The 16,758-nt window shown below is 45.3% G+C and overlaps 1 protein-coding gene across 1 annotated transcript; it reads left to right on the top strand.

Annotated features, from left to right (window-relative positions):
• Window positions 1–6,031: 6,031 nt before the first annotated feature.
• Window positions 6,032–10,838, top strand: Odf4 (outer dense fiber of sperm tails 4). The gene is made up of 4 exons (XM_042670781.1): window positions 6,032–6,347; window positions 9,585–9,758; window positions 10,064–10,198; window positions 10,594–10,838. Exons 1-4 carry the CDS (start codon window positions 6,032–6,034, stop codon window positions 10,836–10,838), a joined length of 870 nt encoding a protein of 289 aa, XP_042526715.1.
• The last annotated feature ends 5,920 nt before the right edge of the window (window positions 10,839–16,758 follow it).

Raw genomic sequence — 16,758 nt, 5'->3', positions numbered from 1 at the left:
TTCTTCTGAGAGACCATCAGTCTCTCTCTCTCTCTCTGGGCCACTTTTTCTTTTCCTTTTATTTTGTGGCCATACTGGGGCTTGAACTCAGGGCCTTGGTGCTGCCCTTTAATGTGTGTGCGCGTGTGCGTATACATGTACACACATGCGCGCCCATGCTGGTTCTGAGGCTTGAACTCAGGGCCTGGGCACTGTTCTGAGCTTTTGTGCTCAAGGCTGATGCTTTACCACTTGAGCCACAGTTCCACTTCTAATAAAGATTTATTTTGGTTCATGTTTTCAGAGGTTTTTTGTCCTTGGTACTTGGCCCTTGGGCCTGCCACTAGGTAGTACAGGCAGGGAACAAATGATAGAGGAAGATTGCTCACCTCATGGTGGATGGGAAGCAAAAAAGAAAAAGAGGAATTGGGCCATTCCTTAAGTTTTTTTTTTTTTTGCCAGTCCTAGGGCTTGAACTCAGGGCCTGGGTGCTGTCCCTAAGCTTCTTGGTGCTCAAAGCTAGCACTCTACCATTTGAGCCACAGCGCCACTTCTGGCTTTTTTTTTTTTTTTTTTTTTGAGTAGTTTGTTGGATATAAGAGTCTAGTGGGAACTTTTCTTCCTGGACTGACTTTGAACCATGATCCTCAGTTCTCAGCCTCCTGAGTAACTGGGGTTATAGGCATGACTCATGACCCCTCAGATATTTTTTATGTATTAGAAAACTGACAACACAGTCAGGATTCTGGTTATAAGCAGAAACTGGTATTTCTGGAGAGGATAGTGGGTTTTATAAAGAATCATTGAGAAAGCTGATGAGTGAGATTTACAAATCAAGCAGAAGTAAGGTTTTATAAGTGAACTAAGAGCTGGGCAGCGGTAGCTGTAATTCTAGTTACTCAGGTGGCTGAGATCTGAGGATCTCTGTTCAAAGCCAACCTGGGCAAGAAAGTCCATGAGACTTTTATATCCAATTAACTACTCAGAAAAAGCCAGCAGTGTCCTTGTGGCTTAAGTGGTAGAGCACTAGCCTTGAGCAAAAAAGCTCAGGGGCATCCAGGCCTTGAGTTCAAGCACCAGCTGGTGCGGGGAGGGGGGGTAGAGAGGGGGGAAGTAGCTAAGGTACCTCCAAATGCACCTGCAGCACTGGTCCAGAAACCACATACTGGTGCAACAACCCAGTCCTGGCTGTCAGGATGACAGGACAATCCCCTCCAATACATCCAGGATTATTCACAGCTGATGTGGCTATGGGTGCTACTCATTCCACTACTCCTGGCTCTGTACCATAGCCTCTATAAAATACTTCTTTATTGTCCTTCTTTATTGTCCACTGGCTCTGGAGATAATGGCCAGGGACATTGTGTCTAGCTGATCCTACATTATGTACTTGCTCTCATTTGCAGGTTGAGAAAGTAGACTTTTCTTTCTTCCCTTCCTTTCCCTTCCTTTCTCTTCTTTTCCCTTCCTTTCCCTCCCTCCTTCCTTTCCTGCCTTCCTGTTGGTGCCAGTACTGGGGCTTGAGCTCAGAACCTCACATTCTCACTTAGATTTTTACTGAAGTCTGGCACTCTACAACTGAGCTACACCTTTACTTCAACTTTTTTGCTGGTTATTTGGAGGTAAGAGTCTACAGAATTTTCTTTTATGGGGAGTTGGTCATGGGGCTTGAACTCTGGGCATGGGTGCTGTCCCTGAGCTATTTGGCTCAAGGCTAGCACTCTACCACTTGAGCCTCAGCACCACTTCCAGTTTTCTGAGTAGTTTATTGGAGATCAGAGTCTCATGGACTTTCCTACCCAGAATGGCTTTGAACCTCGATCCTCAGATCTTAGCCTCCTGAGTAGCTAGGTTTACAGGTGTGAGTTTCATGAAAGTCCATGAAACTCTTATCTCCAATAAACCACTAGAAAACCAGAAGTGGCGCTATAGCTCAAGTGGTAGAGTTTCGTGGACTTTCCTGCCCAAGCTTTGAACTGCAATCCTCAGATCTCAGCCTCCTGAGTAGTTTAGGATTACAGGCGTGAACCACCGGCACCCGGCTCAAATATTTCTTTTGGAAGCTTGTCCCTCCCACAATGAGTTCTCAGAGCTTTTTCACTCAAGGTCAGTGCTCTGCCACTTGAGCCACAGTTCTACTTTCAGCTTTTTCTTTTTTTGGTTATTTGGAGATGAAGAGTCTCATGAACTTTCTTGCTCACCTGGCTTTGAACCTCTATCCTCAGATCTTAGCTAGCATTACAGGTGTGAGCCACGGGCACCTGACTTAAAGCTTTATATCTTGTAATAATCATTCCTTTTTATTTACATATAAGATGGTTTTTAGACTTCAGCGGCTAAACTGAGTAGTTGTAATAGAGATTGGCTTACCAAGCCTAAAGTAGCTGGGCACTGGTGGCTCACACCTGTAATCCTAGCTACTCAAGAGGCTGAGATCTGAGGATCACAGTTTGAAGCCAGCCCAGGCACCAAAGTCCAAGAGACTCTTATCTCCAATATTGAGCACTGTGCCTTGAGCAAAAGCTCTGGGAGAGCACCTAGGCCTTGAATTCTAGTCTTAGGACCTGGAGAGAAAAAGCCTAAAGTATTGGTTATCTGGCCTTTCACCAAAAAAAAAAAAAAAAAAAAAAAAAGTTTGTCAGTTTCCTGCTACAGGAAAGAGCTATGCCAGCCTGAGGCAAGGAAGCCAGGAAATTTATTCACCAACTTCTTCCACCTTCCAGCTATCTATTCTAGGCTTTTGCTTGGGCCATGCCAAGGCTGCTATGTTTATTCTTGATATTATTATTGAGTCTTCCGCTCTTTGTTCATCTGATGATGCTGAATTGAATCCCAGCGGTCACTATTTACTTTACATATTGTGATACCATGTAAATATCTTCCATTACTGAGCTGATCATCTCCAGGATTACATTTCCTTTCTTGAACTATTTCCAGTTACCTTTGGAAACAATATTTGATACCTTTTCAGAATGCATGAAATCTGTTCTGTATAAAAGAATCTGTGTATGATCTATCTGCTGTACTTACTACCTAACCCAAGAACTGGATTAATACTAATTACTTATGTGTGCCCCACTCCTCTCTTCCCAGCATATAATATAGTGTTTATTATTCCACTGAAAAAAAAAGCCATGTAGACAGCTCCACACTTATAACTCTAGCTACTCAGGAGGCTGTGATCTGAAGATCATGATTCAAACCAGCCCAGACAATTACCTCCAATTAACCATCAAAAAACCAAAAGTGGAGCTAATGGACAGTATTTAGTCCCTGAGTTCAAGCCCAAGCACTGTCATTAAAAAAAAAAAGCAGGGGCTGGGAAGGTGGCTCAGTGGTAGAGCGCTTGCCTTGCATGCATGAGGCCCTGGGTTCGATTCCTCAGCACCACATAAGCAAAAAGAAAAAAGCCGGAAGTGGCGCTGTGGCTCAAGTGGTAGAGTGCTAGCCTTGAGCTGAAGAGCTGAGGGACAGCGCCTAGGCCCAGAGTTCAGGCCCCACGACTGGACCTCCCCCCTCCCCCCCAAAAAAAGCCAGGCACCAGTGGTTCAAGCCTATAATTGTAGCTACTCAGGAAGCTGAGATCTAAGGATCTCAGTTCGAAGCCAGCCCAAGCAGGAAGGTTGTGAGACTCTTTAATTTGTCACAGAAAAAGCCAGAAGTGGTGCTGTGGCTCAAATGGTAGAGTACTCGGGCTGGGAAGGTGGCTCAGCGGTAGAGGCTTGCCTTGCATGCCTGAGGCCCTGGGTTTGATTCCTCAGCACCACATAAGCAAAAAAGAAAAAAGCTGGAAGTGGTGCTGTGGCTCAAGTGGTAGAGCGCTAGCCTTGAGCTGAAGAGCTGAGGGACAGCGCCCAGGCCCAGAGTTCAGGCCCCACGACCAGACCCCAAAAAAAAAAAAAAATGGTAGAGTACTCATGGACAGTGCCCAGGCCCCAAGTTCAAACACCAGGATGGGAGAAAAAATTGTAAACATATATTTGATTAAAGCATGCTTTGTTCAGTTGTGATTGTTTATGGGCTCTATTAAAAATGGTATCTATTTATAGTGTAATCTTCCAGGAGTTATGATCTTCAGGAAACATTAAATTTCTAAGATTCTTCTACATGACAGTGTGTTTTTGAGAGAACTGCTTGCTATTATTAGAAACTACAGGGGGAAAAACCCAAATAAAGGACTGGAGGAAGGAAACACAATCCTAATGACCACTGGCTTTGTATGAATGACCTTCCAACAGCCCAGCACTGTCTCCTCTTTCAGCACCTTCTCCTCCTCCCATTTTCAAGGTTTAGTCTCTAATCTGGTGCCCTTAGCATACCTGATTTTCTGAGAAAGGCACTTGTGTCTGTCAGGGCTAGAGAATGTTTCACTAAACGCTCCTTGCTGTGACAGCCATGGGGGTCAGGTACACAGCTCTGGGCATAGGGGCCACATTCTCCACCTGTGCACAGGAGCAGAGAAGCTGGCAGGCGTGTGGAGAACGGACAAGATGCTCATCAAGAAGAGATGGGTCAGAGCCTTCTCAGAATTCCAACTATTCCTGAAGTCTAGTTATGCAAGTGACCTTAGGATTCAGAGTTAATGGCCCTTTGCTTAATCTAACTGCAGTTGCATTTCATCCTTTGCTGCCAACTACATGCAGGAATACCTCCAGAAATCAGCCTTTGTTTTGGGTCCTTCTGTTCACTAGTGAGACTTCATAAAAACAACTTAAAATCAGTCATCTAGCCAGGCCAGCTCTCACGTGTAATCCTAGCTACTCAGGAGGCTGAGATCTGAGGCTCCAGATTAAAAGCCAGCTGTGGCAGGAAAGTCCATGAAACTTTTATCTCCAATTAACCACTAAAAAACTGGAAATGGAGCTGTGGCTAGTAGAGGGCTAGCACAAAAAGCTCAGGGACAGTGCTTAGGCCCTGAGTTCAAGGGTTAGGATAGGTATGCACACATGCACACACACACACACACACACACACACACACACACACACACACACACACACACACACACAGAGTAGAGAAAAGGCTAAAAGAATCATCTAAAGTTGGGAGTTTGTGACTCACACTTGTAACCCTGGCTCCTTATGAGGACAAGAGCTGAGGATCATAGATCAAAGCCAGCCAGAGATGAAAAGTCTATGAGACTCTTATCTCTTATTAACCAGCAAAAAGCCAAAAGTAGAAGTGTGGCTCAAATGGTGGAGCACCAGCCTTGAACAAAAAACTCCAAGCAAGAGCACAAGGCCCTCAGGATAAGTCCCGGTACCAACACACAGACACACACACACACACACACACACACACACACACACAACACACACCTCAGAATGTGTCTTCTCTTCTCTGGTGCTGAAAAGGGAAGAAATAAAGTACACAGAAGAAGAATTAGACAGAAGTGAGTAGAGATGGAGAGAGAAAAGGGTTCAGGAAAGTGTGAGAAGGCTTATAGAGGCATCTTTGGATGATGCATCTGAGTTAGATGCAGAGTAAAGGTGTTTTCCTCCCTCCCCTGCTCCATCAGTGAAGATTTGGGGTTGGGGTTAGGGCAGAGGAAGGACACAGGAAGACAAAGGGAGGACTCTCAGAGATGCCCACTGGGGCAAGGAGAAGCAGAAGCTGGAGGGAGACTCAGATCCACAGCTGTAGGCTAGGGTTTGAGGAACAGAGTTTCCAGAAAGGCTTGCAATTGAAGCCGTGGATCCCCTCCCCCGTCTCTCAGCTCCCCAGGAATATTCCACGGCAGTTAGAGGCCCTGACCTGCAGAATGGGCTGAGGGCTTCTGTTGGGTCCTGAGCTCAGGTGTTGGATATGAGTACTTCTCCTCGCATTCTTTCCCAGACACCAGACCCTTTGGTAGAAACTGATCTGTCCCCTGAGAATATTCGGAGGAGGAGGGGCAAGTGCGCAGGGCAAGGAGAGGGGGCTGGGAGTTGGGGTGAATTCAGGAGCCAAGGGGTATATTCCCCAAGGGGCAGAAGAAGAAGACCTGGGAAGGAAGGGGGAGAGGCTGGATGGCAGGAGGAATGAAAGAGAGAGAGTCTGGCACTAAAGGAGGATGCAGACCCCTGTCCCTTCTTCCAACAGCCACAGCTGGCCCAGAGAACGTCAGTACTCTCAACTGCCCTTCCTGCGGAGAGTTACACACACCTTCCGCTGGCTGGCACAAGTGGCAGCGGCAGAAATCAGCCTGCTGGCCTTTATTCTGCTTCTGCTCATGGTCTTCTCCAAGCAGTGGCTGTACCCCTCTAGGAGCCGCTTCTTTCAGCGCTGCCCTGAGAATGTCACCAACACAATCTACAGCTCAGTGTCTATCATGTCCATGGGACTCATGTACCTCTGCAAATCGAAGAGCTGTGCCAATGCAGGCAGAGGTGAGCCCTCCCCCAGCCCGAAGCTTCCAGCCAGTTTGCACCTGGGGGGGATGGGTGAGAGGGACCACCTGCCCTTGTCCTCCTCTCTCCAGTCATCATTTTGTCCTGCAAGATGGTGCTCTATGGATACTAAGACCTACAAAGGCAGTTGGTTTTCTTCTTCCAGTATGGTCAAATAGAGTTGTTAATGGGAAAATGTCACCCCACATTAGATAAGTCCCAGAGGCAGCACTCTGCTTCTAAAAAAAAAGACCTGTGTGTGTGGTCTGCGTGTGTGCCAGATTGAGACTTGCGCTTGGGCCTGAGCACTGTCCCTTAGCATTTTCTGTTCAAGACTGGCATTCTACTACTTGAACCACAACTCCACTTCCATTTTTTTTTTTTTTGCCAGTCCTGGGGCTTGACCTCAGAGCCTGGGCATTGTCCTTGAGCTTCTTTTGCTCAAAGCTAGCACTCTACCACTTGAGCTACCACATCACTTCCAGCTTTTTCTGTTTATGTGGTACTGAGGAATCAAACTCAGGGCTTCATGGATGCTAGGGAAGCACTCTACCACTAAGCCACATTTCCAGCCCACTTCCATCTTTGTTTTTCTTTTTTGGTATTAGTCCTGGGGCTTGAACTCATGGCCTAGATGCTGTCTTCCAGCTGCTTCTTCTTCCTCCCTCCCTCCCTTCCTTCCTTCCTCCCTCCCTTCCTTCCTTTCCTTCCTTCTCCTCTTCCTCTCCCTTCTTTTGCCATTTCTGGGGCTTGAACCTAAGCTCCTTTTTGCCCAAGACTAGCACTGTACCAGTTAAGCCACAGAGCCACTTTCAGCTTATTCTGTGATTTATTAGAGATAAAACTCATGCATTTTCTTGCCTAGGTTGGCTTCAGACCATGCTACTCAGATCCTAGCCTCCAGAGTAGCTAGGATTATAGACGTGAGCCTCCAGCACCCAGTTAACCTGAGTTTCTTTTGCTCAAGGCTAGCATTCTACTAGAAGCTCCACTTTCAGCTTTTTTTTTGGTTGTTGTTTGTTTCAATTCAGGTCCTGGGCACTGTTCTTGAATTTTTTTACTCAAGGCTAATGCTCTACTACTTTGAGCCGTAGTACCACTTCCAGTTTCCTGGTGGTTAATTGGAGAGGCTCACAGACTCTTTCCCAGGCTGACACTGAACCCCTATCCTCAGATCTCAGCCTCCTGAATAGCTAGGATGACAGGTGAGAGCCATCAGTGCCCAGCTACTTCTAGCTTTTTGCCTGTAATTAGAGATAAGAGTCTTACAGACTTTCTTGCCCAAGCTGCCTTAGAACTGTGATCCTTACCTCTCAACCTTCTGAGTCACAGGCATGAGAAATGGGCGCTCAGAAGAGAGATGCGTTTGAATCACACAGGACATGTGAGAGAAGAGCCAGGTGCGAGCAGAGGAGAGCATTTCCTTCCTCTTGGCTTGAATACCCACAGTATTGGGTGGGATATCCTGGAATACTCTTTCCTAATCAAAGCCCTGGTCCCAGCCACTTCCTGTGCCTCTGCCTCCAGGCTTGCTTCTCTGGACCACCTCTGGCTCCAAGGAATTTCCCTTTTCTGTCTAGTGTCTGCTCCTTGCTTTCTTGAACTTTTACAACTGCTTATTTCCTGAAGTGAGTCTCATCTCTCCCCAACTCTTAGAAGTTGAGCCTCTTTTCTCAGTTCCAGGGAAACTAAAGGTTTAGACACCCATTTCTGCATGTTCATTCCCCTGAGCATAAAAGAAAAAAAGCATAGGGCTATTAATTTCTTCTACTATGAAAAACAACCCAGCCTTAGAGCAATACATTTAGGGAAAAGTATCATTTATTGGATACTTAATTTGTTCAATTAAATCTTTACTTATTGCTAAGAGATTTTTTTTTTGTTGTTGTTGATTGTGGGGCTTGAACTCTGGGCCTGAGCGATGTCCCTCAGCTCTTCAGCTCAAGGCTAGGGCTCTACCACTTGAGCCACAGCGCCACTTCTGGTTTTCTGGTGGTTTATTGGACATAAGAGTCTCAGGGTCTTTCCTGCCCAGGCTGGCTTTGAACTGTGATTCTCAGATCTCAGCCTCCTGAGTAGCTAGGATTAGAGGCGTGAGCCACAGGTGCCCAGCTGAGATACAATTCTTGTGTAAGTACTAAGGCTTGAACTCAGGGTGTCATGCTTTTGTTGGCTTTTATTCATCTTTAGTGCCTGTCTTGGGGCTTGAACTCAGGGCTTGGGTTCTGTCCCTGAGCTTTTTTGCTTTTTCATAAGGGTAGTGCTCTACCACTAAGCTACAGCTCCACTTCTAGCTTTTTTGTTGGCTAACTGGAGATAAGACAGACTTTCCTACCTGGACTGGTTTTGAATTGTGATCCTCAGATCTCAGAAGTTGGAATTTATAGGCTTAAATCACCTGCCCTGGGTTTGCTTAGCTTTTTCATTCAAGTCTGGCTCTCTGCTACTTGAGCCATATCTCTACTTCTGATTTTTTCTATTTATATGGTACAGGGCTTCATGCATCCTAGGCAAGCACTCTACCACTAAACCACATTCCCACTCCTACTGCTGGCTTTTATTCCCCACCTCCAACAGAGCCTGTTTCACTTTCCTCTGTGTGGTGTGTGTGTGTGTGTCATGTGAATGTGTCTGTATATACTGAGGCATTGTCCCTTAGCTTTTTCACTTAAGTGTGGTGCTCTAGCATCTGAACCACAGCTCTATTTTTGTCTTTTTGGTGTTTAATTGAAGAAAAAAGTCTCACCGACTTTCCTGCTCAGGCTGACTATGAACCTCTAGCCTCTGCTCTCAGCCTCTTGAGGAGGTAGGATTGCAGGCATGAGCCACCAGCACTCAGCTATTCTTGGTTTATTTAGCAAGTGAAAACATTGTTTTATTTATTTATTTATGTCGATCATGGGGCTTGAACTCTGGGCTGGGCGCTATCCCTTAGCTCTTCAGCTCAAGGCTAGCGCTCTATCACTTGAGCTACAGGGCCACTTCCGGTTTTCTGAAGATAAGAATTTCAGGGACTTTCCTGCCTGGGCTGGCTTTGAACTGCCATCCTCAGATCTCAGCCTCCTGAGTAGCTAGGATTACAGGCGTGAGCCACTGGTGCCCAGTGAAAACATTGTTTTATTATTATAGCAAGTGTCCAGTCTTTGGTGATGAGTGGGCCTGAACATTTTTTTAATTTTGTATATTTGCTCATCTTTTGTAAATCTTGAGTTCATCTGTTTTTATTGTTTTCCCCAGACAGTTATAATCTGTTGACACATCACCCAATCTTTTTGGTGGCCATGATGACCTTCCTTCTGGCCTTGGCCCTGGGTTTCATCCTCACCATCTGGTTGCACCTGCCCTATCTGCCTCATCTGCAGAGTTTGCCTAACTTCAGCTTGATTGGGACCATCCTGAGCTTTTGTGAAGGTGCCTTCCCCGCCACCCCCAAGCTCTGAAGAAGGACCTCCGTTCTTCCTGACACTCCTTTTCTGTGTGTGGGGCTATCGGGCAGGGTGGTGGTGGTGGTGGTGGTTAGAGGAGGTGGGAAAAGAGAACTGAAAATCAAATTACATTACTTCGTGGCCACTGGGAGGTGGGGGTGATTCCACAGTGGAGTCCTTGAATCTGTGTGTTGGTGGGAGCCATGGCTGGTGTCTCTGGCCTTGCAGACAATGTTGAATCTCTTGTGGGATTTCTCAATGAGACTCAGGCCTCTGCTTTCTATCTCCCAGTCATTTTCATCTTCGTCATGCTCCTGCTGTTTCCCATTAACCTCTGGATCTTTGAGTTGAAGAGAAATGTCTCCATTCCTATTGGCTGGAGCTATTTCATTGGTTGGCTGGTGTTTATCCTGTATATCATCTGTGGTGAGTGGATAGGAGGAGGCCTGGGGGAAGGAGGACAGGGGAGAAGGAAGGGAAAACTCTCAGGGACTTAATGGTCCCTCCTCTCAACCTGCTTGTCAATCTTTTGTTTTTGGTCATGGGGCTTGAACTCAGGGCTCTGTCCCTGAACTCTTTTTCTCAAGGTTAGCAGTCTACCACTTTGAGCCACAGCTCCACTTCTGGGTTTCTAGAGGTTCATTGGAGTTAAGAAGTCTCATGGAATTCCTTTCCAGAGCTGGCTTTGAACCGCCATCCTCAGATCTCAGCCTCCTAAGTAGCTAGGATTAGGTAGTGATGAGCCAACAGGACCCAGCTCTGCTTGTCAATTTTATTCCAACTTTCTTCTTCCTGCTCTCCTGGTCTCTGTTCTTCCCCAGGAATCCTTTGCTATCTCAACCACAAAAATTTCTGGAGTCTCATTCTGAATGATATCTCTGTGAAGATTCCGTGCGTTGGCAATTCTGGCATATTGGGAGAGTCCCTGAGTGACCAAGAGCGGAAGACTTTTTCAGACACTTCCAGCTGCAAAGACGAAGTCCTGAATCAGCCACACAATGAACAGCCACCAGTTTCTGACCACTCGACTCAGACTTACAGTTCACTCACACAATCCTTGGTGTAGGCTGGTTTTCATCATAATAGGGACTAAACAAAAGAAAATTGAAGCCATGTTTCCACTCTCCTTGTCCCTGCCTTATCTGTAGCTTGAATGATGTAGAATAAATTGTCTATATCTTCTTTCTTGCACCTGGCAATCATTTAGGTGAACTGGAGAAGGAAGGAGAAAGGGAGATGAAGGGAGAAAGATTGAGTTTGTTTTCCAGTTCTTATTGCCTAGGAATCTTTTGGCATCCGTTGGTCTCTAAACCTGCCCAACCTGTACACAGGAAAATACTTCTTCAGTCAGGCTAAGGAGGCTCATGCCTGTAATCAAGCTACACAGGAGGTTGAGATCTAAGGATCTAAGTATGAAGCCAGTTAGACAGCAAAGTTTCTGAGTCATGTCTCCAATTAACTACCCAAAAGGTGGAAGTAGAGGTATGGCTCAAGTGGTAGAGCAACAGCCTTGAGTTAAAAAGCTAAGGGATAGTGCCCAGGCCCTCAGTTCAAGCCCTAGTACATATCACACATACACACACGCACACGCGCGCGCGTGCACGCACACGCACACGCAAACACACACACACACACACACACACACACACACACACTGCAAGTCCTGGGGCTTGAACTCAGGGCCTGAGCACTGTCCCTGAGCTGCTTCTGCTCTAGCACTCTACCACTTGAGCCACAACACCACTTCTGGCTTTTTCTGTTTATGTGGTGCTGAGAAACGGAACCCAGGGCTTCATGTGTGCTAGGCAAGCACTCTAACACTAAGCCCCATTCCCAGCCCCCTATATACAATTTTTATATTTTGGTTATAAACCAAGATTCACAAAGACACAAGGCAGCCAGCTTGGGTACTGAGATGTAGACATCTTGCTCAAAGAGTGCTTGCCTAGTCGAATACCTGTGATTGATCTTTGTCTTGTGTGAACATTTGCCACAGATTGTTAATAGATTAGTAATATTATAGGCTTATGCCTATAATCCTAGCTACTCAGGACTCTGAGATCTGAGGATTATGGTTTGAAGCCAGCCTGGGCAGAAAAGTCTGCAAATCCATGAGACTCTTACCTCCAATTAGTTACCAAAAAGCTAAAAGTGAAGCTATGGTCATAGTGGTAGAGTTGACCAAAAAAGAGTTGAGTAGCTTTGAGCAAAAGAGCTTAGGGTCATTGATCAGTCCTGAGCTCATTCCTCAGGACCAATACAAAAAAAGCAAAAGGGGGAAAAGCATATAATATAGACTAGGTACCAGTGGCTTACACCTATAATTCAAGCTACTCAGGATACTGAGATGTGAGAATTGAAGCTTGGAGCCAGCTCAGGAAGACAGAGCCACAAGACTCTTATCTCCAAGTTAACCATCAAAAAGTTAGACTAGAGGCTCAAGTGGTAGACTACCAGTTGTGTATGAAAAAGCTGATCAAGAACACAAGGCCTTGAATTCAAACTCCCATACTGGCATATAAAGAAATGGAAACTGGGTGCTGGTGGCTCATGCCTATAAGCCTAGCTACTCAGGAGGCTGAGATCTAAGGATCGTGGGTCAAAGCCAGCCCAGGCAAGAAAGTCAGGGAGACTCTTATCTCCGATAAACTACTCAGAAACAGCTGGAAATGGCACTGTGGCTCAAGTGGTAGAGCATTAGCTTTGAGCACAAAGAGGCTCAGGGACAATGCTCAAGTCCAAAGTTCAAGCCCAGGATGGGCAAAAAAAAAAAGTGTATTATGGTATGGTATGTTGGTGCATGCTTGTAATTCCAGCAAGTGCTCTACCAGTCAAGCTGCTAGGACTTAGAGATTGGAGGATCATAGTTTGAGAGGCAGCTTGGGCAAGAAGTTATTGAGACCCCATCTCACCCAATAAGTTGGGTGTTTTTTTTTTTTTTTTTTATTTGCAGGTACTTTTTTTTGTTTGTTTTTGTGGGTTTTTTTTTTTTTTTGGGTCCAGTCGTGGGGCCTGAACTCTGGGCCTGGGCGCTGTCCCTCAGCTCTTCAGCTCAAGGCTAGCGTTCTACCACTTGAGCACAGTACCACTTTTGCCTTTTTTCTTTTTGCTTATGTGGTGCTGAGGAATCGAACCCAGGGCCTCAGGCATGCAAGGCAAGTGCTCTACCATTAAGCCACCTTCCCAGCCCCAGAACTTCATTTTCCTTAAGGTGAATACTAGTCAGAATGTGGTATGTACATCCTGACTATCTGTATTCCATTAATTCACTGATAAGATCAATGATCTCTATCCCATTAATCAGCATTGGATATCTGAGCTATTTCTAAATCTTTTGGCTATTGTCGGTGATGCTATTGTGAAAGTAGGTCATATATTTTTAATTTGTGATACTGGGATTTGAGCACTACTCCCTCCATTTGCTAAGTGCTCTAAGCATTTCACCACATTTCCAGGCCCTTTTCAACTTCCAGCCCATCTTCTGTTACTTTTTTTTTTTTTTTTTTTTTTTTGTGTTGGTCCTGGGACTTGAACTCAGGGTCTGAGTGGTGTCTTGTGCTTTTTTGCCTCAGGCTAGTGCTCTACCACTAGAGACTCACCTCTACTTCCAGCTTTTTGCTAGTTAATTGGAGCTAAGAGTCTCACAGACTTTCCTACTTAGGCTGGCTTTGGACCTCAATCCTCAGATTTCAGCTTCTTGGATAGGTAGCTAGGATTATAAGTGTGTGCCACTAATATCTGGCTTATAATTATTTTTTTCTCTTTTTTGTCAGTTGTGGGGCTTGAACTCTGGGCCTGTCCACTGTCCCTCAGCTATTCAGCTCAAGGCTAGCGCTCTACCACTTGAGTTACAGCACTACTTCCGGTTTTCTGGTGGTTTATTGGAGATAAGAGTTTCATGGACTTTCCTGCCTGGACTGGCTTTGAACAGTGATCCTCAGAACTCAGCCTTCTGAGTAGCGAGGATTACAGGCGTGAGCCACCGGTGCCTGGCTTGGCTTATAATACTTTTTGTGTGTGTTGGTCCTGGTGCTTAACCTCAGGGCTTGGGCACTGAGCCTGAGCTTTTTTGCTCAAGGCTAGTGCTCTACCACTTGAGTCACAGCCAGCTCCACTTCCAGTTTTTTTGTGTGTGGTTAATTGAAGAGTCTCATGGATGGGGTTGGAGGAGTGGTTCAGGTGGTAAGAGTACCAGCAATGAGTGAAAGTGTCAGATACTGGGTTTTAGTCTTAGTCTTGAACCTCCCTTCATCCCCCAAAAGAAAAGCCTCATAGACTTTCCTGCCCCAGCTGGCTTCCAACTACAGTTGGAATTATACATACATACATACATACATACATACATACATACATATATATATATATATATATATATATATATATATAATTTTAGGCCAAAGACTTTGGTAAAGTCATTTATTTTCCTACGGTAATCACTAATAGTGTTCACAAACAAATTTTCAGCTTTCTGCCCTGTGGGAGTATACTAAGATTACAACTTTGGGCTCCTTTGTGCTGTGGGGGGTGCAAGACGAGTGCTGGCCAATGAATGATGACATTCCTCTGGTCTGATCAGAGCATTTTACTGTGGGTGTGAGTCCCCTTCAACACAGAAACTAACAAACTCAAGCTGGTTATGGATTATTTGTTGCCTTGGGTATTAGAATGAGATGTAGAGCGGGGGCTTTGTCTGATCCATGATGGTTGTCCAGTGTTGTGGACTGAATTGGGCCCTGGAAAACTGCTATTGATATTCAGAGATGGGGCTTTAAGGAAATAATTATGGCTAATGAGATAATAATGATGGGGACCTGATCTGATCTGGGTCCCTGTAAAAGAGAACCCTAGAGTGCTTTCTGCCTCTGTTTTTTTCTCTCTGTCTCTGTCAATGTGTCTGTCTCTGTCTCACTGTCTCTCGCTGAATATGAACCAAGGAAGGGTTATATGAGGACACAGTTACATGGCAACTGTTTTCAAGCTAGGAAGTGTCTCCAGAAAGTGAATTGGCCAGAACCTTGACCTTGAATATCTTGCCTCCAGACAGGAGAAAATTAATTCAGTTGTTTAGCAACTATATAAAGTTTTGTTATTGCAGCCTGAGCAGCCTGAGACATGTAGTCTCTTTTATTTTTCTGTGTTGAGATAGGACCTCACTTTGTAGTTTAGGCTGATCTTGAACTCATGGCTCTCCTGTCTTGGAGATGTGTACCACCATGCTGGACTGATGCAGTTTTAGTTATCACAGTTATGAAGAATGAATTTAGCTTGGTTATTACAAGCTACTAAACTTTTAAGGTTATTAATAAATAACCTTATTTAGCACAAGGAAGAATATTCTGATTGACAATGCCTTTGGCTAAAGGGAAGAGAGAAAGATATCAAGCCAAAGCAGTTTTGCTTTATAAAGGCAACTCCAGCTGGGCGCAGGTGGCTCACGCCTATAATCCTAGCTACTCAGGAGGCTGAGATCTGAGGATCGAGGTTCAAAGCCAGCCTGAGCAGGAAAGTTGGTGGGACTCTTATCTCCAATAAACCACTAGAAAACCAGAAGTGGCGCTGTGGGCTCAAATGGTAGAGCGCTTGCCTTGAGCTGAAGAGCGCAGGGACAGCGCCCAAGCCCAGAGTTCAAGCCCCATGACCACCACCACCACCAACAACAAAAAGACAACTCCAGCCCTCAGCAGAAAAGTTCACTAGATTGTATGTCCAAAATAACTAGCAAAAATCATGGCTGGGGGCATGGTTGGGGGGCAGAGCACCAGGCTAGCAAGGGTGAGGCCTTGACTTCAAACCCCAGGACTGAAAAATAAATAAAAATTAAAATAATCTGATCATATCCCTGCCCCCAAATCTGTTGCTCTTTCTTCCCCTCACCCCCCTTTCATTGTTCTTGCACAAGGAGAAAGACAGAGAGGTGCTGCCCTGAGGGCTGGGTACAGCAAGGAGGAGAGGGAAGGGCCTGGCCTCAGACAGGCTCACCATCTGTGCAAACCTAGAGGAAAGGCTCTGCATCCGCCCAGCACTTGCCCTGTGGAGTGAGGGGAAGTGCGTAAAAGTGAAAAGAAATCTCAGGCCAAAGGTCCCAGCCTGGAGAAATTGTTCTCAGCAAGGAGCTGGTCAGCAGAAAGAACGAGCGATTGAAATGAAATACAACAACACATTTTCCAAAGGAGGCTTGCTCAGGGAAGGCCAAAGCAAAACAGCAAGACCAAATGATTAATGGAAAGGGGAAAACATAATTTTATCCAAACCCTCTTAGACCAAATCTCTCCAAGATCACCAATCAAATATAATTAAGAAAAGTAGCTAGGCACCAGAGTTAAAAAAAAAAAAGCTCAGGGACAGCATCCAGGCCCTGAGTTCAAGCCCCAGGACAGGCACACAGGCACACAGGCACAGACACACATAGACACAGACAGAGACACAGACACAGACACACACACACACACACACACGAACGAATGAGAGAGAAAAAAGAAAAAAAAGAAAGGAAGGAAGGAGGAAGAAAAGAAGAGGGAAAGGAAAAGAAAGATAGGCATGCTTGTAATCCCAGCACTCTGGAGACTTTTAAAGCAGGAGGATCCTGAGTTCTAGGCCAGCCTGGATAATATAGTGACACTTATTTCAAACAAACAAAACCTCCTACTAAGCCAAACTAAGGTGACAATTAGAAATAACTAAATTAATTAATTTAATTAAATGGAAAGAATAAAAGAGAAATAGCTCTCAAAGGCAAAAGTTTCTTCCTAACACTGAAAGCCAGTTTTCTCAGGAAGTGCAAATTTCCTGCCTACTTTGTTTGCTTGGAAAATAGTGGAGTCAAACATCTGGGGTAATTAATTCCAGGGTAAAAATGTCAGAACCTGGATAAACAAAGATTAGCACCAAGATAATAAAAATAAAAACGAAAAAGGAAGCTGGGTGCTGGTGGCTCATGCCTGTAATTTTAGCTACTTAGGAGTCTGAGATCTGAGGACCAAGGTTCA

Source organism: Dipodomys spectabilis, unplaced genomic scaffold, assembly GCF_019054845.1.
Source record: "Dipodomys spectabilis isolate Male_0828 unplaced genomic scaffold, ASM1905484v1 ptg000576l, whole genome shotgun sequence".
NCBI classification, from domain to species: Eukaryota; Metazoa; Chordata; class Mammalia; order Rodentia; family Heteromyidae; genus Dipodomys; species Dipodomys spectabilis.
Note: the sequence above shows the minus strand (reverse complement) of the source record. Positions and strands in the feature narration are given on the sequence as shown.

What these genes read in the sequence shown, in the direction of transcription:
- Odf4 (XM_042670781.1), top strand. Translation starts at nt 6,032, where the DNA reads ATGCAGACCCCTGTCCCTTCTTCCAACAGCCACAGCTGGCCCAGAGAA. An exon ending in CATCCTGAGCTTTTGTGAAG is followed by an intron (nt 9,759 to 10,063) that starts GTGCCTTCCCCG and finishes TCTATCTCCCAG; the next exon opens with TCATTTTCATCTTCGTCATG. An exon ending in TATCCTGTATATCATCTGTG is followed by an intron (nt 10,199 to 10,593) that starts GTGAGTGGATAG and finishes GTTCTTCCCCAG; the next exon opens with GAATCCTTTGCTATCTCAAC.